Source organism: Eublepharis macularius, chromosome 5 (assembly GCF_028583425.1).
Source record: "Eublepharis macularius isolate TG4126 chromosome 5, MPM_Emac_v1.0, whole genome shotgun sequence".
Classification (NCBI taxonomy): domain Eukaryota; kingdom Metazoa; phylum Chordata; class Lepidosauria; order Squamata; family Eublepharidae; genus Eublepharis; species Eublepharis macularius.
Genome location: NC_072794.1, coordinates 126,061,230 through 126,083,985, shown reverse-complemented (window position 1 = coordinate 126,083,985; position 22,756 = coordinate 126,061,230). Strand labels below are relative to the sequence as shown.

Here is a 22,756-nt window from a genome sequence, read left to right as displayed (position 1 = left end):
CAACTTGCTTCCTCTGTCTATGGCTCTGCTTAGGCAAGAAGGAGGCATTATTTCCTTCCACCTGGAATTTGAGGAAACTACAACTTGTTGAACAAAGTAATGCTGGAGCATGGGCAGAGTTCTATCTTTTACTTCATCTCCGCAGAATTACACAAGCAAGGAAGTTCTCTGAGACCATAGATGTGGCAGAGTTGCTCCAGGGGCAGTTGTTCTTATGAGAACATGATGAGAACAGCCACTGGGCTGACTCTTTCTTGCTGGCTGTGACCCCCCCCATTAAATTTGCCTCTTCCTCCTCTTCCACACCAGAGGTTCTTTATACAGAGTATCATATTTTAATTGCTCATTATACGATCATTGTTCGTGCCTGAGAATTGGCGCAACGTCTATATGTGCATCCGCTAAACTCACTCTGGGAAGTGGTACAGTAAATTAAAACAATGATCTAATTACCAGACACAAAACGGGGCTGGCACCCTATTAGCAATCTGCAGTTTAGCATGTTAGGGCTGGGATGAGCCAATAAATAAAACCGGTTCCCTCCCTTGTGCTGGAAACAGTGTGTGCAGGAGCCAATCGTGTGGCTCAGCTTCAGCTCTGTGTTGTGACAAGCTGTTCTGCACCGTAAGGAAGATTCTAATGCTCCTTTTACCCGTGTGCACTGGCTGCTGGGCTTCACTTATTTGTACAAGTAACTGGAAATGCCTCTTCAGCTACCTGGAAAACAAGGTAGAGCAGGAAAGGGGTTAAAAAAAAGATTCTCTGAAATGAGGTTTTGCAACTATGCAAAGAGAGGATTAAACTGAATTGGATAGGAGGATCCTTGTGCAGAACACGCCTTGGCAGTATATACAGCTCTCTGATAACAGAAGCAACAAGGCAATCAGAAGGTACTGGCCGGTTTGCAGCAAGCTGTGGTTTGGGGAAAGTGAGCAGAGGTTGTCAAGCCTGAACCCTGACTGCAGCCTCCACCTCTGGGGTGCCTTTTGAGAAGGGAGGCATCAAGATGACATGAATTAACTAGTGGAGTCCTGGGGAGTGTGACACTATTGCTGTGATTCTGTACTCCCCCTTTGCTCTTTCCTAGTCAGCCCAGGTAGGCGGCAAAGGAGATGCAGTTTGGGAAATGAGTGCTGTTAAAGAGGACAACCAGTGTCAGACAGCAGCTCGGATTGTCACCGACCTCTGCCGCAAGAAGAGCCTGCCCAAATTGGACTTGGACACCTGCAAGGAGTTCCTCTTCTTCTCTCCAGACCTGAGTGTCCCTGAGCCAGGTACAGTGCCCCCTGTTCTGCAGGGAAGGACTTTCCTACTATTCCTCTTCACATGTTGGTAAAGGGGAAGGAGTTTGTGCAAATGCCCTGTTTGCCATCTTGGGCCAGGCATTTGTTTCCATCCCATTTGGTCCCGTGCAGACTCACGTTGTTAGGAAGTCCTGACTCACAAGAAACCTGTTGAAAACAGCAAGTTCTGCAGGGAAAGCGACAAGACTAGAACTGAAAGGGCGAGTGTAGTATGATGCAGAGTTTGGAAAGAGGAAAATGTGCTTTCTGGCACTGAACTGACAAATCACAAGTTGCTTGCTCTCAACAAAATAGTAATTGAAGGAACAGGGTGGGGGCGGGGGGCAGGGTGTAGAACCACCTTCTCCTCAAGCACAGGTAGGGAATGCACAGGTAGGGAATGACTGAATAATGAAGATTATTCAGTCATATACACAGCAAAATCAAAAGCCAGTCTGCTTACCTTAAAAATAAATTTTCAGTGGTTTGTGCTTGGTGTAAGCAAGCAATGGTGCATTTTGCTCATTAATTGAGCTCAGTGAATGGCTTGTAGTGCTGTGGCAAACATATGGTTATTTTCAGAGTTTGATAGCTCTGAGATTGGGGTTGGGCTTGACTAGCCCAGCATTAAAAGCAATGTCAGCTCTACCCTGCTCCAATATTTGAGGGGAGTCACTCTTCCTATTCCCTAGGTGCAGAACCATGTTTAATACGTGTTTACACTGGAAAAGAAGGAGGCTATTTAGATACTGACTATGATAGCCAAATGGAACCTCCATGTATCAAGACTTTATTCTTCAGGGAACAAACAAAGGAGGATTGACAAACTCATGCCCTTCTGGGAAACTTTGCAAAGCCGGCCACTGTTTAAAAGAGAATGTTGTTGGATCCTATGGGTTTGCTGTTACATCCCTGCTGGAATTTCTTCTTCATTGCTTTGCAAATAGCCATGCACTAGGCAGGACAAGGGAGAGTTTCTGTACAGGGACTACATGCCTATAGCAGTGCATTCTTCACTATACCCTTTCAAAACTACAAGTCTAATTCATAGTTGCTTAATTTGAATTTTCTTGGCTGTGAAAAGGTTTACTTGAAAATCAACAATCCTTGGACAAACTTTCCCTGAAAAGGCAATATGGATGTCTTCATGTATGGAAACAGTTTGTGTTACTTTCTGGCATATGATGACTTTCTTTGTGTGTTAACAAATCACTTTCAGCTTTGGCTAGAAGGTGAATCCCTGGGAGTGTGTGTATGTGTGTCTGTCTGTCATAGCCTAGATGCTTGTCCAGTTGCAACTTGAGATCTTTCTCCCAGGGTCTTGTTGGATTCTGAGTTTCCCTCATTGGTGAGGGCTCTGTGCTTTGCAGGCATCCACTGGCATTTTGTTCTTAAGTGTGTATGAAATCATAACAGAAGTCAGCATTTGCATTCAGAAACAGGTTGCAGTGCTAAGCCCAGGTTATGAGGCAGGTGGATGCTTTGTGGTACGTGGCGAGGGAAATATCTGGAACAGTACAGTTGCCTGGGCAAAAAGTGGAACACCCAACAACTTTATTCTTCAGATTGCTTACTGGAACTGATCTTCTTACTGATTGCTCTATATCTCTGTGAACTGCTGGTGACTGGGATGGATGCTGTGATTTCAGCAGGGGTACCCTGATTGCTAAGGCTTATGCTGGAGGTTTATGCTCTTGCCTTACAGCATCCAAATCACCTGCTGTTCCCAGCAGATTACAACCAATGCCCTGATTCAGACAAGCTACCCGCCTATGAGCTCCATGTGGGCATCTGCTGCTTGCTAGAGTTTGGCCAACCTCTTAAGCCTTGCATGATTCCAAAGTATCGCAAGTGCCTCTGAAGGAGCTGGAATGATCCAGAACCTGGTAGACTGAGGAGCACAGATGACGCCTGATTATGCTGGAGGAGTGCCAGGTCTGCAGTAAAAAAAGTTGCAGGTAGTAGGAATAGGGGAAAGGGAATTTGTGGAGGACAGGGCTATGAAGAGTTGCGAAGGGATTTTTGTCTTGTGTGACTCAAGGCCTTCTCATAGCAACATGGGAAGCGTGCTGCTGCAGGAAGGCCGGCACTGGTTAGTCTTTGATTACTCTGTAGAACTTGATGGCCAAAAGTTTGGCATTTTAATACAGAATTTGGGTTATATGATACAGAACTTGGAATTATTATAGAACGGAAGTTCTGTGCATTCCTGAGGAAGTAAGGTCTTCTCCACTGAGCTGGTCTTCTATCACACGTTCTTGCATGTGGATGAGCAGTCTCTCCCTTCCCAGGGTGAAGATCATGTGCATATTCCTTCAGAAATCTGGAAGTGCTTCCACCAGTGTGAAGGAGCACTTGCAGCTTGGAATAGCTGAAGACAGTCACTGGCCTATGCAGACTGCCAAGTGCACAATGAGACACATCATCAGGGTTGTTCTGCATGAGCGCAAAACTGTTTCGTACGCCACCAATCAGCTCATATGAGGATGATTAGTGATGGCATGAAAAATCAAGTTTGTCTATGTATTATGTACAACACATTTTGATGCTTATGGAGTTGGGAGACAGAGAAATCAGCTACCACTTCCCAGAATATTTAATCTGCATCTTACAGCTCATCACATCAAAAGATGGTACATAATGCACACAGTTATGAAGCTTCTCTACCTTTCATACAGAAGACATAATGTTTATTTATTCACAGCATTCATATGTTGCCTCTCCAGAGACCGGCTTGAGGCAGCTCACAAATAAAAACAATACCATATAATAATAAAAACAACAGTATAAATTGTCAGTATTAGAAACAAACTTGGGGCATAAAAATGGCATAAAACAACAATTAAGCTATCTAAAAAAACCTCCATGAAACAGTCCCCAGGCAAAAAGCTGACCATAAAACAGCTTAAAATAAGAAAAAACCTCAATTAAAAGCCTGAATAAAAAGAAGTGTTTTGGCTTGGCATCTGAAAGACAGTTAGACAGCCACTTGGTGAGGTAAGGACAGCCACTCTAGGGTAAGGACATTCCAAAAGCAATATGGAAAAAACCCTGTTTCTAGCTGCTACCCAGCTTACTTCTGCAAGTGTATGGAAGGAGACAGAGAGCAGGGCTTTGGAAGCAGATCTTAACTGGCAGCCTGGACCGGACAGGAGGATGCAGCCAGCCCTTTACGTTCTCCGAATCTGCTCCCAAACCATCTATGACCTTAAAGATAACAGCCAACACTTTGAATTCGTATGCAGAAACAGACAAGTAGCCAATGCAGCTCTTTCAGCATAAAATCTCTATATTCAACCCCCAACAATAGCTTGGCCATTGTATTTTGGACCGAATTTAAGTTTCCATAGTTTTCAGAGGCAATACTCACTTGTGTACTATAAAGGTGGAGATTTCTGTGAGATGCTACTTACCTCTCTGTGATCCCTGATAATCAGCCCCAACCCAATGCACACAAGAAAGATTCCATAGGCTAATATTAATGGCAACAGGATGCCTGGCTACATGAATGAACCAGCAGGGCAGAATGACAGCATTTACATAACAAGCAGAATGCAACCAACCAAAATTTGCCTGGCAGTTTTGTATGATGATAACAGGCTTCCTTCCACCATGCCCTAGTGCTTCCCTGTGTTATCGAAGCCTGCATGCAGCACATTTCCTTTTGGTGATATGCCACAAAGAGCAACCTGCATAAGATCAGTGATGACTTCATATTTTGTGTCAATCACACCAACTGAAACATGAAACAAAGCGGTGAGACAATTCAAGGTATAGAGATGTTATGGACAAGCAAGGTATAAAAGTTGGTCACTCAAGTTGAAGCTGGTCACCCAGCACAGGCCTGAAACATTTATACTGATGATCTGAAAAACGCTATCAGTTGTGTGTGCAAGGGGCAAACCATATCTTTTTGGAAAAGGGGCAACATTTTTGCAAAAACTGACATGATGAGGGCTGAGCCAAAAAACTCACCTGTTCTCATGTTTGGCTTGGGAAGGGGTCAGCCCTAAAATTTTAAACTGCATTTGTATTAAGTAGGTGTACGTGACCAGTGGTGGCAAAATCACATGATGTAGGAGCCTGACTGTGCAATCATATGGGGCTTGGCTGCCTGCCCCCTGATATGCAATGTAATCCTAACCAGAGTTACACTGTTGGAAGCTTATTGACTTCAGTGGACTTAAAAGGGTGTAACTTTGCTTAGGACTGCCCTGTTGGACTCTTAGCTCATGTGCTTCTTTTTCATTCCATCTCAGCACATGACATCATGATATTTCCAATGCAAAAACATTACTGACTGCATAATGTCATTTAACATTATGTATGGAAGTTGTTATCCAGCCAGGGAGACTAGTTGCATTATAGGAATTATAATGCAAAAAAGAGCAAAAATCAAGAGTAGCCATGTCAAAATGAAATTCAGTTTTCAAAAGGGAGCAAAAAACAGTCTCTGGAAAATTTTGTCTCTTCACTATTGTTACAAAAAACTGAACCGCAAACGTTTTAGATATAAAGATGCGTGAAATAGAAAAATAAACTCCACACTCTGCTATTGTGGCTGCCTCCCATACCTCCTGCCTTTTGTTGATATTCTGAAGGCAGAAAAGTTAATTGCATATCCAGCTGTGTCTATTTTCTAGCTGGTTCACTTGTTTTAGTTGTCAATGATGCATATCTACATATTAACAGCTATATATGCATCTTGGCAGAAGAAAGAAAAAACATCCAGGAAATAAAAAGGGTAAATGCCCATTGATGTATTTATTATTTGGCATGGGATAACCTACTGCTATGTCCACTAGTGGACTTGTTTTTAATTTGTGTGTAGAGAAATAGTGTTAGCCTTGCCTTTTGTGATTTGGAAGGGTGGTAATTGGCACTGCAGACAACTTTGAGAATGCCAGCTTCGGGGTGGGGGGCAGAGCCAGGGCATTGGTGGCATCTGTATGTCTAACATTTTATCCTGCATTTCCTCTGAGAAATACAGGCAGCACACAAGGTTCCCTCCTCCCCCACTTTGTCCACATAACAACCTTGCAAGGTAGGTCAGCTGAGAGTGAACGACTGGCTCAGGGTCACCACTTGAGCTTCAGGGTTGAATAGGAATTTGAATGTGAGTCTCCCCAATTCGTTCCATGCTCTAACCTTTAATCCACTACCAACACCTTAAGTGCATAACATATTTATTACTGAATGCCCACTAATCCATCAGTTAATTTATTAAAATTGTTATAGACTACCTTTCCCACTGACTGTGGTGGTGGCTCAAGGTGGCTTACCCAAAAAAAACAAATAAACAAAACCTGCAGATGACAGGTAAATCCTTCATCTGGCAAGGGAGGATGGCTAGAAATCCTGCAAGATTGCTAGCAGCATCTGATAACTATCTGGGCTGAGCATGTTTTTCCTCTGCTTGCAGGCACTAAGCCTGGGTGTAGCCAGGGTTATGTACCATTGAGTACAAACTGAGGACGAAAGGATTCTTGGCTGTTAGCCTGGGGCTCTCAGTCTGGGCCTGCATTAGGCAGCCCATTGGATCAGGACCAGCTACGGTTGTCAGGTCTCCCTGGCAAACAGTGGGAATGGGGCGGTCCTTACTGGTGCTCTCTCCCTGCTTCTGCACTTCTGGCCTGAAAGGTGTTGATGTCAGCACTTCACTGTTGAAGTCATGTTGCCGGCTGCAGGCGTGCTCCTGTGCTTTGAGAATCGACCTGTTTGGAGCCAAAATCACCTCCCACAAAGCAAAGGAGCACTCCCACAGCCTACGTGATGACATCAATTCAGGAAGTGATGTCATTGCTCTCTGTTGAGAGTGCATGCACTGCATTCTTGCCTGGATTGCCTGCCAGTGGTGGGTGATTGCTGGGCAGCTTACCACCTCCCGTCAGTCACCAATGATCAGCAGGCATGGGGGCAAACTGCTGGGCACCTGGGAATACTAGGACTAGCAAAAAATGTGTTTGTTTTCTTTGATTGTATTGTACTATTAGCTTAAATTGGTTGTTAAATTGTGAAATTGTATTTTGGTGTTTTTTTGTAAATTGCTTTGAGTTTCTTGGGGATGAAGAACAGCATTAAAATGTCCAAATAAATACATTACTCAATTAAAATTAAAAATAGGGAAAAAACACAGCTATATCACTTTCCTTCAAAATAAAACCCTCCTTGTGAAATTAACAGCAAAATACCCTCAATTTCTTCTTCAGGAAGTTTAATAATACTAGAAGAGAACAGGCTCTTGCTGCAGGTGAATAGAGTTTGAAGGGCTCGGCCCAGAGAAGGCCCTAGAAAGATTTGAGGAGGTGAACCATGAGAGTGCCTGAAAAAAGCCCCTGAAGATTGTCATAGGTTCATATGGGAGGAAGTGTTTTTAACATACATTGGCCTCAAGCTGAACAGGACTTTAAAGGTCAAAATTAGCCTGAAAGGTAACTGAGAGTCAGTGTAAGTGGGACAAGAATGGACTCATGTGGTCATTACAATCCATTCCAGTCAGCATTATAGCTGCAGCACTCTGTACCAATTGTAACTTTCAGATGCTCTTCAAGGGCAGCCCCTAATAGAGAGGTTGCAGTAGATGTGCCAGGCATGCTTCATAGTGAAAAGATTCCGCCCCCGCCCCCCCAGGAAAGGCTGCAGTTGACTCACGAGCTGAAACTGGTGAAAGGCACTCCTGGCCACCACCACTGCCACCTGCTTATCTAGGGGGGCGGGGCAGGGAAGGGAAAGACAACATGATTAGGGGGTGGGAGATGAGATGTTCCCCACAAGCCCTTGTGGGTACCCACTTCTCTGATCCTATTAGGGTTGCCAGTCCAGGGTTCAACAGTGGCAGGAGCATTTGGGGGCGAGGGGAGACTAGCAAAACAGCTTAGCACAATGCTGTGATATCGCTTCTTGCTAGAAAGCCAGAAGCGACATCACCACATTGGTAATGTCACTTCTGGGTTCCTAACCAGAAATGATGTCATGGTGTTGTACAATTTTGTCTTCCCCCTCCCCATTTCCCTCCAATGCTCCACTGAACTCCAGCAGGGGAGGGGAGAGCCAGTGGATGTTTGGTGGCACTTATCAATTCTAGATCCTTTTGTGGAGAGTCCAAATCAGTATGGATAAGAGAGATCTTATCCATGGTGTCAAGCATACTGGTCTCAGAAAGAACAGGGAAGAAACCTACGTAGGATTTTATCCTCTGAACTAGGCAAGCAGAATAAACCAACTTTCCTCCACTGTCAAGAGTCACTGCAAGTGGGGAGGTGGCTGCATAAAATTCCCATTGATCTTGAAGTTCTGAATGCACCCATTGGAAATTTGGCGAGCTTAATGCCACACTGGAGCAGGAGAATGGAATATGGGTAGGATAACGGACAACTGCCCAGACCTGAACAGTCCAGGCAAGCCCAGCTCTTGGAAGCTAAGCAGGGTCAGCCTTGCATGGTTAGTAATTGGTAAGTAATTGAATGGGAGACATCCAAAGATGACCAGCATCTCTATGCCAAGGTAGGCAATGGCAAACCTTCTCTGTTAGGCTCTTTGCCACATCAGGAATTGCTGTAACTCAGCCACAACTTGACAGCACTTTCCACCACCAGTGAGCAAGGAAACTCAGTCCAAAGAGGCAGGGAACAAGAAGAAATTGCTGAATGGCAGCCAGGGAAACAGCAGGCTCAGGAAAAAAGGAAACTGAAGGGCCAGGCCAAGGTAAAGGCTTGAAGAAACCAAATATGCCAGTTCAGAGGTACACAACAGGAAGAAGCACCACCTCCCTCTGTGCTTCCGAACACAAGCTCTGTTACCAGCTGAGCAACCGTGGTGCCCTGGTCTTTGGGGTGGCAGTCTTGGGCTCCAGTTCACATGCTCAGCAAGGAGGAACTAAAAGCAGACTGTTGCTTCCTATTTGACACATGCGTTTACATCTGGGGTGGGGGGATAAAAGCATTTACAGCCTGAAATTACTTAATGGCACCACTGATTTGCAAGGGAGGATGGGCTTGAGTGATTTCGCACAGTTCGGGCAGCTTAATTGCAGGGAGGAGATGAAGTGGGAGAAGACTGGTGCAATGCAGACAAAACGGGAGCTTAGTCTGCTGTTTGTCAAAACTCCAAAGCAAATAACACTCAAACAAATGGTGAAGAAATGCATTTGAGCAACATGCATGCTACGGTCCTGCAGCACACTCACACACTGACAACATATCAGGGAGCCCAAGAATTTGGGGTGGAATTTTTAGGTGGACTTGCCACTTCAAAGCTACTTTCTGCAGTGCTAGCAAGATGGCTCTGACAACAGTCTGCCAAAAAGATAAATAAGGGCCGTGTTCTAGTAGTCTGTTATCAGGCATATGTGATCAATGATGCCATTGGATGTGCACATCAGTGCATGATCTCAGATGCCTTCTTGTGCGTGCTTGGAGAAATATGTGGCTTATGCATCAGTGAAGGTTTCAGTCTACCCTTGGAAGATTCCCTGCCCCCTCCTCCAATATGTTATCATGTAAAATACAGTATAATTTTTAAAACATGCAGTCTTCACTTTTCAAGGAGCATGGCAAGCACTGGCGCATAAAGGGGCGCATGTTATTAAACTTATGGTGAATAATAATAAAATCATAAATTTGTTTATTAAAATATATTAGCTGTCAAGACTGGTTCACAACAAGTAGAATAATGTAACAATCTAGAAAGTGTAAAACTAGGTAAACACAGCCAAATTCCAACATCAGCACAGCACATTTTAAAAGTCTGGAGAACAAAAATGACTTAACATGGCATTAAAAACTAGTAACACTGCTACCTTAACAATATTTTTAATTGAGGCAACTGCTTTACAATTCTCTTATTCATTCTGCATCCCTCATGTAAAATAAGTTACTATTCCTGCCTCCCATTTTTACAGATGGGGAAACTAAAGTGAAAGTGCCCTGCACACCATTATTGGATTCAGTGACGTATTTACTAGCAATATTTAGCTCACTCTTCCATGCTATACAGGATCCCCAGGGTGCCTCATAACAGAGATTAAATAAATATTATACAAGAACATCGCATAAAAAGCTTGAAGAAAATCAGCAAATTAAAAACACCAAAAGCAGCAATATTGATTTTTTTTAAAAAAAACATTCTGTCAGTAACAATGGTGAGTAGCCAATGTTAAACTCTAAAGGCTAGCCAAAAGGGGGAGGTTCACCAGTTAGCAAAACATAGGCAACAATAGGCAAGAAGAATCTTCTTTGACTGGGTGTTCAACATTCACAGTGCTGCTGTTGAAGATGTGCCTTCTCTTTGCTACCTACTGTAGTTCAGAAGGTGGAAGCACTAAGAAGGACCTCCACAGATGATCTCAGTGTACAGACAGTTCAAATCCCAACCACTGAAAACTCAAGGGAGGGCTTGAGTCTTTATTTCCCCACCAGGCCTTTGTCTTTATGAGGCTGTCAGGCTTAAGCTATTCCATTAAAATGTGGTCTTAAACTATCCATGGAAATCTCTGAGACTGTTCAGCATTTCAGGTAAACTTGGCAGAACTCTCATTCTCTCTTGCTTGGAGTGTTTTGCAACAGTTCATTGTTGCATGTTTCTACAGTTTCTCATTGGTGCATGGCTTAGTGTTTGCTGTGGAAGTGGTTTGTTGTTCTGCTTATTTAACTCTGCGCATAGCCATTTGTCAGTGCCAGGCAGAACCGGGAAACTGAGAAGTAACTTGGTGTGCAAAAGTGAATTGGGCTTCACTGCTGTAAAACATACAGCAAAGATGATAAACTCCAGCTTGTAATTAAAAAATGGTTGGTGCTGTAATGGAGCAGCAGCAGCTGGCAGGTCTCTGTCTAATGGGCTACCTGTGTCTCTAATAACAATGAGTATTGAGCCATTCCTCTCCTGCGGTTTGTGGAGCAAATCTATTAAGAATGGAATAAATAAACAAGTGTTTTCAGTTTCTGAATGTATCGATCTATCAGTTTTAGGAGTTTACAAGCCTCATCAGATGTATCACTGAAATTTTAAGTGCTGAAATGAGACTTCATTGCAAATAAGCAAACTGAGTGCAGTGTACCAAATTTGAGGTGACTTGGAAGTGGTGTGCTGTACTTTTTGACTGGTGTGTTCTAACACAGTGGATGGTTGTAATGAGGAAAATGGCAACCCTAGATGGTTGTCATTCCAGTTCTAAAGAAATGACATATTTATAAATCCTGCTGATTTCAATGAAACTTGCTTCCATGTAGTGTATGTAGGATCAAAGTACATATATTATCAGAATTCAGCAAGAAATGGCAATTCTATATACATTCAAGTTACATCTCGGTTAGGTTTGCATAAGTTAGGTTTGGGGTCCCTCTTTGTCCTATGTATAAAAGTTATATGTGAGTTGCAGGATTGCCTCAGTTACCATGTTTGTGGTGTGCATGGAGAAGGGACTTCAGCCTCCCCCACCAGATCCTCAAATGGCTCGAGGGGAACTATTTGGATAATTGGAGAAACCCATATGTACATTTGTGAGTTTTTCTGTTAGGCCAAATAGTGATCCCCGCCAAACATTACAGGTCACAAAAATATCATGGAGCAGAAAGAATGAAACCCTTTCTATATGTGTGCAAGGGCACAGGGTGAGGACCCTGAGCCCAACCTGGGCACTCCACGATGTGTAAAGAAACTAGGGATGCTCACTTAAAAACTGGTATTTTTTGGATTCAGATTCCTGGAACAGGTTCTATATCAGTATTCCAGAGTATTTAGCCCCCCATCCCACCCCCCGTTCATTCTGATTTGTTTTTCTTTTTTCAGAATTGTGAATTTTGGGGGGTGTCCATTATTTCCTATTGGGGGACTCTTTATAGAGGACTGAGTCATAGATGGTTGCCAACAAAGAGACCTGTTTCATGAAAGGTTCCTGGTGGGACTCAATGCTATCTATCTTACAGCCACTACATCAGGTTTTTTTTTAAAAAATGCCTAAACCCTCATCTACAGTTAACTGTCATTGAAACCTAATCAGAAATTTCTTTCCCAACAGTTACATTTTAAAAACCAATAGAAACACCCCAAAACTCCATAAAACCACTCTCTCCAAAAAACTCAACATAGAAAGATTTTAAAAATAACTATAGAAGAACAACAGTAAAACCAGAATCAGAAGAATGTAAAATAAAGCTTTTAAAACAGAACTTGAAACCCACCCCAAAACACAAATCCTTTAAAAAATTAAAATGCAAAGCAGTAAAAATCTAAAACAAGCCAAGAGAAGAGAACCCAACAAAATAGCACAATTCTTTTAAACCCTGACAATTCTAGTGCTCCCTCTAATGTGTGATGTAATTTGCCTGAGAGACCTGCCTCCTTCCCCTCTCCCTCCTATTCCCAGGAAACATGTAAGATGGAGAAAAACACTGGCCCTGGATATTTCTGAATATTGCTTGAAATATTCAGGACCTGAATACCTGTATTCTTAAGCATCCCAAATACCACTCTGGATACCTGAATACGCCAGAAAGTAATGATGAGGTATTTTCATGTATATATTCAGAGTGGAAATATCTGAATGTACATGTCTAAAAGAGTCTCTCTCTCTCTCTCTCTTCACATCGTATATACTGTGAAAATCTATTTTCTCTGATAACAGCCTTGTTCTTTTGTTGTTAAAAAGCAGCCTTCATCATGAATTTCCGAAGCATATAAAAACGAAAAGTGATATTGCTGATCCTCTCTTGTTTGCTTGTTCTACCTTATGTTTGCTGCGGCATTTTTGAATGGATTCTGCTGCAGCAATGTTTATATTAGGTATGCACCAAGCTGTTGATATTTTCCTCTAAATAGATAATTAAGTCAATTAACAAAAGAAGGCACTTAATGGGAGAATGTTATTGATATAAACACCTCAGCAAGTATGCAGCTGAGGGAGATTAACTCTTTGACTGATGTCGAAATATATTCCACAAGTTACTTAATACAAACTGGTCCCAAATTACTGGTCGGCAGCTATCTAGTAGGTTTCTTGCTAGTCCAATTACATACATGATTTACAGTAAAATCCTAAGCAGAGTTACTCTAGTCTAAGCATATTGAAATCAATGGGTTTAGACTGGAGTAACTCTGCTTAAGAATGATCTCACTATGGTTGTTGGGGGTTTTCCGGGCTGATCTCACTGTTAGTGATTCTTTGTAGAGTGTGATCATCATACACAAATCAGTGGATCAAAGTCAAGGGATAGCATGGCTCTCTTGTACCGTATGAAAATTGTTAGGAAGTTTTAAGGCACAATCAGAGGGGATGAAGATCACAGATCTGCTCCGGCTTATAAAAGGCAAGTTGCACGTACTTGCAGCCCCAATTTAGATCGAGGCCATGCAAGGAGAAAAGAGGTTTTGCTCACTAAAATCATTAGCATTTTAAGAGAAAAATGTTTAAGGACTTGCTGTTTTCCCTTTAATGTGCTAGTAGCATTAACAGCATGTCAGGCCAAATTTTAAACAGCAGAACTGAATGGAGATTGAAAGGTTAAACATCTCCCGTTTCCCCACATGACTCTCTTCTAAACTGGGGCTGTGCATAAGCAAAATTTGCTTTGAACAGACAGAGATCTGTGAGCTTCATCATGCCTACTTGTGCTTATACATATATTTGTTTGGCCACTGTAGACACTGTAGACCAAAAATGTCCAAGGTGGCTCTACAGCCAGAGACTAGTTTTATGCATTTTGTTTTTCAGTCTAGGAGCAGATGTCATGAAATAGTTGTCCCTTCAGTCCTGGGCAATGTGTACCCCAGAAATTTATACCAGTTTCAAATCAGCTGAACTGTTTGGATTCCCTGGAAAACATCTTTTTATAAAGGGAATGGGTATGGAAATAAAAATTTAATTGACAGTACCTTCAGAAAACAACAATTACCATGGTTCTTTGGATGCAGCGCTGACAGCTAAACTAGCTTAAAAACTGGCACAAATATGTAGCGTGGATGTGTCCCCTTTTCTTGTGAAGTTGTTCAATTTGAATTTCTGTTGCATAATACTGTACCTCCACCCAGGCTGGATCCAGTGATCTGTAGTTGGGAGGGATCCCACACATACCCAGTCATTTCCAACCCTGGGAAAGTTGGTTCCTGGGGCAGCAGGACCAGTGTGAACTGATAGCCATGCTGCAGGTTTGTGGGTTGCATGGAAGAAAGAGAAAGTGGCAAAATAATCTTTTCTCTCTTGTATCAACATAGCTGCACTGATGGAACACTGCAAGGTTACATCTTCCATCTTGGATACAAATAGTTTCCTAGTTAAAATAATGTGTTTCCTAGCTGTACCTTGTCTGAACTTGCATGAACCTTGGATACCAGCAGTCTAGTGATCTGTCTACTTGATTCATGTCTTCTGGTCCTGAAGAGATAATGCCAAAGGATAGTTCAGATAGGCTCTTCCTAATGTCTAGACAGTGTAATTTATGCTAGAGGCAGAAATTAATTTCACTTTCATGCTGTTTCTTCGGGGGGGGGGTTGTCTTCAAAGGGTAAGGCTCTTTTTTTAAAAAAGGAAATTCTATTACATTTCCATTCTGAAAAGCTCAGGTGATCGAGGGAAATAGTAACTAAAAGCCAATGAACGTGGATGACCAATGGAGACCAAGGCCGATTCCAGACGGCCCTCCCCATGCTGAAACGTCGCGCGTCATCGCGCGATGTTTTGGCATGGGGAGGGCCGTCTGGAATCAGCCCAAGTGAGGTGCCTTTCTGAGGCCTGGACTACAGATTTCCTGTGGTAATTATAGATGTCTATAATTTCCAGTTATGGGAATATATATGAAAGCCTTCCAAAATGGAATTTATTACCACACGCCTGGCAACAATCAGAGCTCATGGAGGAGCTCCCATTTCCCGCTTCTGCTGTTATAGCCTTATGACTTGCCAGATCTCAACATACTCTGTAAGTCTCCAAGTACTAAGCAAACAGTGGATGTGACTTGACTCAAGAGATGTGGCTCTGACAGGTGAGGCTATTTATTTATACCCTAGCATGTGAAGACATGGATGGCACTATTCTATTCACCACCATTTCACAAGATAATGCTTCTCAGGCAAATACAATAGAGATAAGTAGGGCCGTGCATTCTGGGGCATTCTTAGGCATTATAAAACACCCCACCTCCTCCCCGCCAAAACCCATATATCATGTTTGGATGCTGTTTAACATCAACAACAGGTGTCTTTTAAAAAAAAAAATCTGAATTTCCCAGGCAGCAGCATTTCTCTCTTCTAATGGGATCTATGAGGCTCCTCCCACACCCACACCCAATCAACAGCCAGCCTGCCCACTTCCCCAGACAGGAATCCTCAGATGGACAGTGGTTGCACCACCTTGTGTAGGAGGTGACAGCTCACTCCAGCTGCTGCTCCCTGTGATTCTTTCCCAGCTTTGCTCACACTGCCAAAAAGCTCCTGTGGGCCTAGCTGGGGTTGAGCTGCCTGGGCTATTACAGAAGAAAGGAGAGTCAGGTGGGTAGCTGGGGGATGTTGCCCAAGGTTGTGCATGAGTGTCAGCAGCTGCTGACACAATGGGGAAGGTGGCCTGGGGCTCTGTGGAGGTGCCTGCAGCTGGGGTGCTACCAGAGGTGGTGCTGCAGAGCCTGGGGATGGTGCCTCCAGCTACAGGGCTGGGGGCGGGGCAGAGAGGAGGACAGCATTGCCCAACAGGATCCAATAGGGCAATTGTTGACCTGCCTGGGTCATTTTTTCCCTCCCAGTTCACAGCTGTGCACCTTGTTCAGGGACCCATAGAATTGGATCACTTTATCCAATTTTCTTGAATCATGGGGGATCTTTAGTGGACATGCAGCACTAGTTACCCTGCAACTTTGGTGTCATTTTTTGAAAAACAGCCACTCCTGCCTCCCTAAAAAAGTCTCTGCCTTAACTATATTATAGCCATGTTATCTGTACACATTTCAGTAGTAAATTAAATTTTTTCCTTTTCATCCTGTATATGTATTGCATTACAGTAATGTTTAGAAGCTCAGACCTATGCAGATTCTTTGCACGTCATCATTGTTCTCGTTGATATGGAGGGCCGTATTTTGGTTGGAAGGACCCAGCTGGTTCTGCCCACATGGCTTCTACTTTCCCCCATTGCTGCAGTGGCTCTTCTAGGGTGCTGTACGGGTGAGCCCCAAGTCTTTTGGTCAATTTGAAATCATAACAAAAATATTTTTGGATGCAAAGTTACTGCTTGTATGCAAAGCAGGATTCAGGTCAAAACATCTAGCTGAGAAAAGAACTCTTGCAGGGCACATGACGCAGCCACCAAATCAGGGTCACTTTAAATGGTTCCCTGTGGTGGCTGCCTCCATATTGAAAGCTTGTGAGCACACAGCTGTGCATCACATGAATGATTCCTCTAACATTCTAAAGGGCTGAAAATGTGACAGCAAGGGGCGGGGTGGGGAATCACCCCATCTGTTTAGTGATCCGATCTATGTAAATCGCTATCAGTGTGCAGGTTCCGGGCAGGGGAGGGGAAGGAAACAAATAGCCTGAACAAAGCGACTATTTTACAAGTATCAGCTCTTTATGATAGCTGTATTTTACATAGAATAACACCTTGCTGAAGCATAGTAGTTAAATGGCTGGGCTATCTGCTAGTTCAGCTCCCATGACTGCCCTGAGCTCAGTAGGTGGCTTTGGCTAGCCACTCCTCTCACTCAGTTCCCCAGCTGTATTGTGGGGACTTTGTTCACCACTCTGAAGGTGGCACTAATCTGTCGAGAAGGGCAGTATATAAGCACACTATTTTTGTTTTTCTCCAAGTCTGTTAGTTTTTGATTCATTTTGCCTGCAGCTCAGCTTTGCTGATGTTAAATTGAAGTCAGGCAGCACTGAATGATGCATGTGGTCTACCTGAATTTCCTCAGCTTTCTCTGTGACACTTGAGTCATGGACAAGGAGAGACAATGCTTGATGTCTTTCTAAAAGATAACACTTGGATAATGCAAGATTAAGGGATTAACTGTATCTGAGCACAATTTTAAATATGCATTTTTAAGCAAGTACTGAGCTTCCAAGCCACTTGCATTAAACCAGTTTTGTAAGGCATCAAGTAGAAGAACGTGCCATCGAGTTGCTGCTGACTCAGGGCAACCCTATCTATGGAGCATTCCAGGCAAGAGATAAGCAGAGGTGGATTGTACTTGCTTTCCTCTGCATAGCAACCCCAGTCTTCCCTGATAGTTGCCCATCCAAGTTGACCATAGGCAACCCTTCTCAGTTCTCACAATTTCAGGCTAAGATGGGCTATTCAGGCTGCTATAGAAAGTATCAAGGGCTTAAGATTGCAAGACTGCAAGACATTTGTAATGCCAAAATATTGCTCCTTTTAGCTTGGTGAGCCCCAAGTTGCTGTTTTAAGATAAATACAAAGAAAGCAAAGAATGGATTCACAATGTGCATTATTGGGACAGTTGTGTGATCAGCTTTCAGTGTTTTGCACACCTTTGCAATGAAACAGACAAACATGCAGCTTGTTGACTGAGATTTACATGCTTTAAAAAATAATATTGAAAACATCCATAGCAGAGAAAATAATAGAATATATTGGTCTGCAGTGTAGAGGAATCCAACATGGCTTTTTCAGTGCTTGACTTTTCTTTTAACATCATTTTTATAGGGTATGTTTAACCTGAAAGCTGTTATTCATTTTAAACTTCTTAATGAAGTTTATGTGGGGATGTGGAATGATATGGTACAGTTCAATCTCATCAGATCTCTGAACCTAAGCAGGGTTTGTACTTAGTTGGGGAGCCACCAAGAAAGACCTCTGCTTCTCACTTGCCTTGGAAGCCACTTGCTGAGGTAGCCATAAGTTGGTTATAATTAGACGTGGGCATGAACAGGGAAAAAAACCAAACACGCTGTTCATTGTTCATTGCTGTCAATGAACACGAACAGATGAACAGTAATGAACATGTCCTGTTAACGAACATGTTTGTTGTTCGTTGTTCATGGGGGCCAAAATAGCCCCCTTCGGTCTTAGAGAGCCCATGTTCATAGGGAGTGTTCAGCAGGCTCTCCTCCAGCCATCATCCAAGTTTGGTCAAAATTGCAATACAGATCGTGGAGTTATACATTCCCAAATCCGATGCCCCCAGGAAACTCTCATTCGATACAATTGGAGCCACCAGTTGAGTTCAGCCCTGTGTACTTGGTGGACTTGAAGGCAGGCTGCCTCCCCTCTAGGGGGTGGGGGGTTTAGCCACTCGCCAGCAGCACCCCCCATATGCCCACCTGCCAGGCCTCCCAGACACTACTTTCCACCAAGGCATTATTAATGTGGGTTATGTCAGTGGCCACCAGGCCTGGCGAGCTTGGGGAGGTGGTGGTGGGCTGCCTCCCCTCTAGGGGGTGGGGGGTTTGGCTGCTCGCTGGCAGCACTACCCATGTGCCCACCCACCAGGTCTCAGAGAGGCTACTTTCTGCATGGCCGGAAGGTGGGTTAGGTCGGTGGCCGCTGGATCTTGCAGGTTCAGGGAGGTTGTGGCAGGCTGCCTCCCCTCTAGGGGGCAGGGGGTTTGTCTGCTTGCTGGCAGCACCCCCATATGCCCGCCCGCCAGGCCTCCCAGAGACTACTTTCCGTCAAGGCATTAATGTGGGTGACGTCGGCGGCTGCCGGGCTTGGCGGGCTCTGGGAGGTGGTGGTGGGCTGCCTCCCCTCTAGGGGGTGGGGGGTTTGGCTGCTTGCCGGCGGTATCCCCCATGTGCCTGCCTGCCAGGCCTCCCAGAGGTTACTTTCTGCCAAAGCATTAATATGGGTCACATCGGCGCCCGCTGGGCCTGGCGGGCTTGGGGAGGCAGTGGCGAGCCACTTCCCCTCTAGGGGGCAGGGGGTTTGGCCGCTCACCAGTGGCACCTCCCATGTGCCCACCCACCAGGCCTCCCAGAGGCTACTTTCTGCACGGCTGGAAGGTGGGTCGTGTTGGCAGCTGCCACATAACCAAATGACCCAGCAACAGTCTGCAAAGAAAACCCTCCAGCAAGACATGATGGCATACGCGGAGGCCTTGCACATACAAACACACACCCTGGTGGGTCAGAGACACCAACATATGTCCACCAGATGGGGACATCATGGCATCGGGGCTAATGCTGTTGTCCATACCTCGCGTGGTGCAGAGGCTGTTGCCACCTAAACACACTGGCTGGACATGGAGCATTGGACGGTTAGGTACATGGGATAGATAGGTTTCTCGATAGACAGGTGCACAGCTGTATGGGATAGGTGTATAGGATAGAGGGATGCATGGATACATTGAATACCTGTATTGGATTGACAGGAGAGACAGATACCATGTACAGAGATACTGGGGAGACAGGTGGATTCCATAAATATCTGTCATTAGAAAGTTGGAAGGAAAGAACCAAGGGTGGGAGGTGGGGCCCACCCCTAACATGTAGAAGCGGAGGCTCATGTGCTGGCCATCAAGGCGGTGGAGGATGCCTCCCCCACCGTCATGGGGGAGGCATTGGTTACCATAGGAAAGGGGATTGTGGGCAGACAGGTAGGTGCCTATGTGGGGAGCTGTGGGCTGCCCCCCACATCACCCACTGGCCTGCCATCACAGACATGACAGTCTATTCAGCACCCTACAGAAAACGGCAGTTCCACAGAATCCACATCTCTCAGAGACACCTTACCTGTGCAGGCAGTACAGCCACTACTAATAAGTAGTGTAGGCTGCCACCAGCATCACCCACCTTCCTGCCTTCATGGAAAGGATGGGAGTTGCGGCCGGGATCCATTCCCTCCTGCTCAGAGGGGACAGCAGGTGCCCATGGACAGGGGGCACCATGCTGTACAATCATATACGCAACAGCAGCTGAGGTGTCCCTCGTGCCGAAAAGCAGCAGCTGCAGACATGACCCACCTTCCTGCCTTCGTGGAAAGGACAGGAGTTGCAGGACCCATTCCCCCCTGCTCAGAGGGAACAGCAAGTGCAATGGATAGGGGGCATTGTGCTGTGCAACAGCTCCTGAGCTACCCCTCATACCCAAAAGCAGTAGCAGCAGACAGCAGCAACCTTCTTGCCTTTGCAGAAAGGATGGGAGTCATGGGAGCCCTTCCCCCCTGCTCAGAGGGGACAGCAGGTGCCAAGGATAGGGGGCCCTGTGTGGCACAACTGTATCAGCAACAGCTTTGGAGCTGCCCCTCGTACCAAACAGTGGCAACTGCAGACATGGCCCATTTTCCTGCCTTTGTGGAAAGGGCGGGATGGTCAGGAGAAGCTGTGTGGAAGGTTCGTAGTGGTTCCATCCAGAGAGGGCAAGGTTGAAAGAGGGACCGGGAACTTATCAGGGAGAGGACGCGATGGGCAGGACAAGTTATGGGGAAGGGTTGTTTTGGTACCATCCATAGAGGGAGAGGTTAAAAAAGGGACTGGGAAGCTGTCAGGGAGAGGAGGACAAAGGGTTACCGGCCACATTGTGGAGCAGGACCGGAAAGACCCCTTCATTTGTGAGCCATGAGCCGAGAAACCCATTGAATTGTGGGACAGCAGCAGCAGCTGACATGACCCACCCTCCTGCCTTCTCGGAAAGGGCAGGATGGGCAGGATAGGAGAGGCTGGGAGGCGTCTGAGTGGTTCCGGAGAGGGAGAGGTTGAAAGAGGGACCAGGAACTTGTCAGGGAGAGGACACGATGGGCAGGACAAGTCTTGGGAAACGGTTGTTTTGGCACCATCCAGAGAGGGAGAGGTTGAAAGAGGGACCGGGAACTTGTCAGGGAGAGGAGGACAAAGGGTTACTGGCCACATTGTGGAGCAGGACCGGGAAGACCTCTTCATTTGCAGCCCATTAGCCGAGAAACTCACTGAGTTGTGGGATAGTGGTGGCAGCTGACATGACCCACCTTCCTGCCTTCGTGGAAAGAACGGGATGGGCAGGATAGGAGAGGTTGGGAGGCGTCTGAGCAGTTCTGGAGAGGAAGAGGTTGAAAGAGAAACCAGGAACTTGTCAAGGAGAGGAGGACAAAGGGTTACTGGCTGCATCGAGGAGCAGGACCGGGAAGGCCCCTACATTTGTGATCCATGAGCCAAGAAACCCACGAAGTTTGGCACCGGACTGCGGAAGCAGCCCTGAGAACTGAGGGGTCTAGAGCAGGATCCCACCACTCACAAAAACCTGACCTGAGCGGCTGCGGGACAGGTGATATCAGTAAGTACCTTTGGCCCCGGAGCCAGGCAACGGGCCAGAGATCTTGAGCACGCTGCAGAGGGGCTTGGCCTAGAACCACAGTAGACCGGGGTGGCTCAGAGCCCAGCTAGGTCAAGTTCCATGAAGGGATATCACAGCAGGTTGAGGTTGACCTTAATGAAGGTCAACATGTCCACCAGGTCCGGGTGCAGATGAGCATGGCGGGGACGGAGGAGGTCTTCCAGGTGGGAGAGCACCCGCTCGCACTGCACGCTGGTGGGAGGGCAGGACAGGATGTTGGTTGCCACGGTGGACATGTCTGGCCATACGGCAGATTTACTTGCTCAATACTCCAAGGGGTTAGAATGTGGGGGCTTGGTGGGCTCCGCAACGTACTCTCGCACCATGACCCCCGCAGAGTCCTCCACTGCGAGAGATGTGCCCTCTGTGCTGTGGCCAACCACACAGCCCACCAACAAGGCCCAGAGATTGAGTGGGCCCATTTGGGTGGGTCTCTCCTGCCGTGGCTCTCCCCCCCCCTCCTTCTCCACTGCCTGCCCCTCACCCCTGCCTGGTTCCCTCCGTCCTGCCTTCTCTGCCTGGAAATGGAGCACTGCTTTGCAGAGCTCCTTTTTCCAGCACTGCATCTCGCTCTCCTGCGTGGTGATGTTGCCCTTGATATGGGGGTCACAGAGGCCATTTGGTACGGCACCTCATGGCACAGAGGATGCAAGCACTCGGCTACACATGCCTGCATCCTCCTCACAAAGTCCCTGACCCTGAGGAGCAGCTCTTGCTCATGCTCGAGCTCCTTGGCCAGGAACTGGCCAATAACTAGAACATCTTTTCAAGGACTGTCCATTCCATGGAGCTGAGGCTGAGCTCCTCTCCCTTACTCAGAACATCCAGTGATGATAGGATGTCCTGCAATGGGCCCTTCTGCTCCACCAGATGACTTATCATGTCATAGATGGAGTTCCAGCGGGTGGACAGGTCTTGATAGAGGTGGTGCTCAGGGTCACCCCTCCTCCTGCCTCTGGAGCAGCTCGCAGGAAGAGTTGATGCTGCGGGAGAAGTGGGAAGCAATACTCTGGCATATGTCCAGCAGGTTGTGCATCCATAATGTTCCTTCATCCCAGCTGTCCCTTGGCTTGCTCCCTAGGCCGAGAACATCCCTCATCACCAGCTGCAGCTTGTGCACCATGCACACCAGGCCCGGGAGGGATGCCTTTTTCAGGGCTGCCAACATGTTGCTTCCTGCGTCCATCACCATGAAGCCACAGACAAACCCTCCCCCCCGGCCGTCCACTCAC

The 22,756-nt window shown here is 45.8% G+C and overlaps 1 protein-coding gene across 1 annotated transcript in view; it reads left to right on the top strand.

Annotated features, from left to right (window-relative positions):
• Nucleotides 1-1,126: 1,126 nt before the first annotated feature.
• Nucleotides 1,127-22,756, top strand: part of SYT6 (synaptotagmin 6) — a 211,651-nt gene continuing 190,021 nt past the window's right edge. Inside the window, exon 1 of the mRNA XM_054980659.1 lies at nt 1,127-1,274. Coding sequence (XP_054836634.1) covers nt 1,127-1,274 — 148 coding nt within the window. The remainder of the gene's footprint in view (nt 1,275-22,756) is intronic.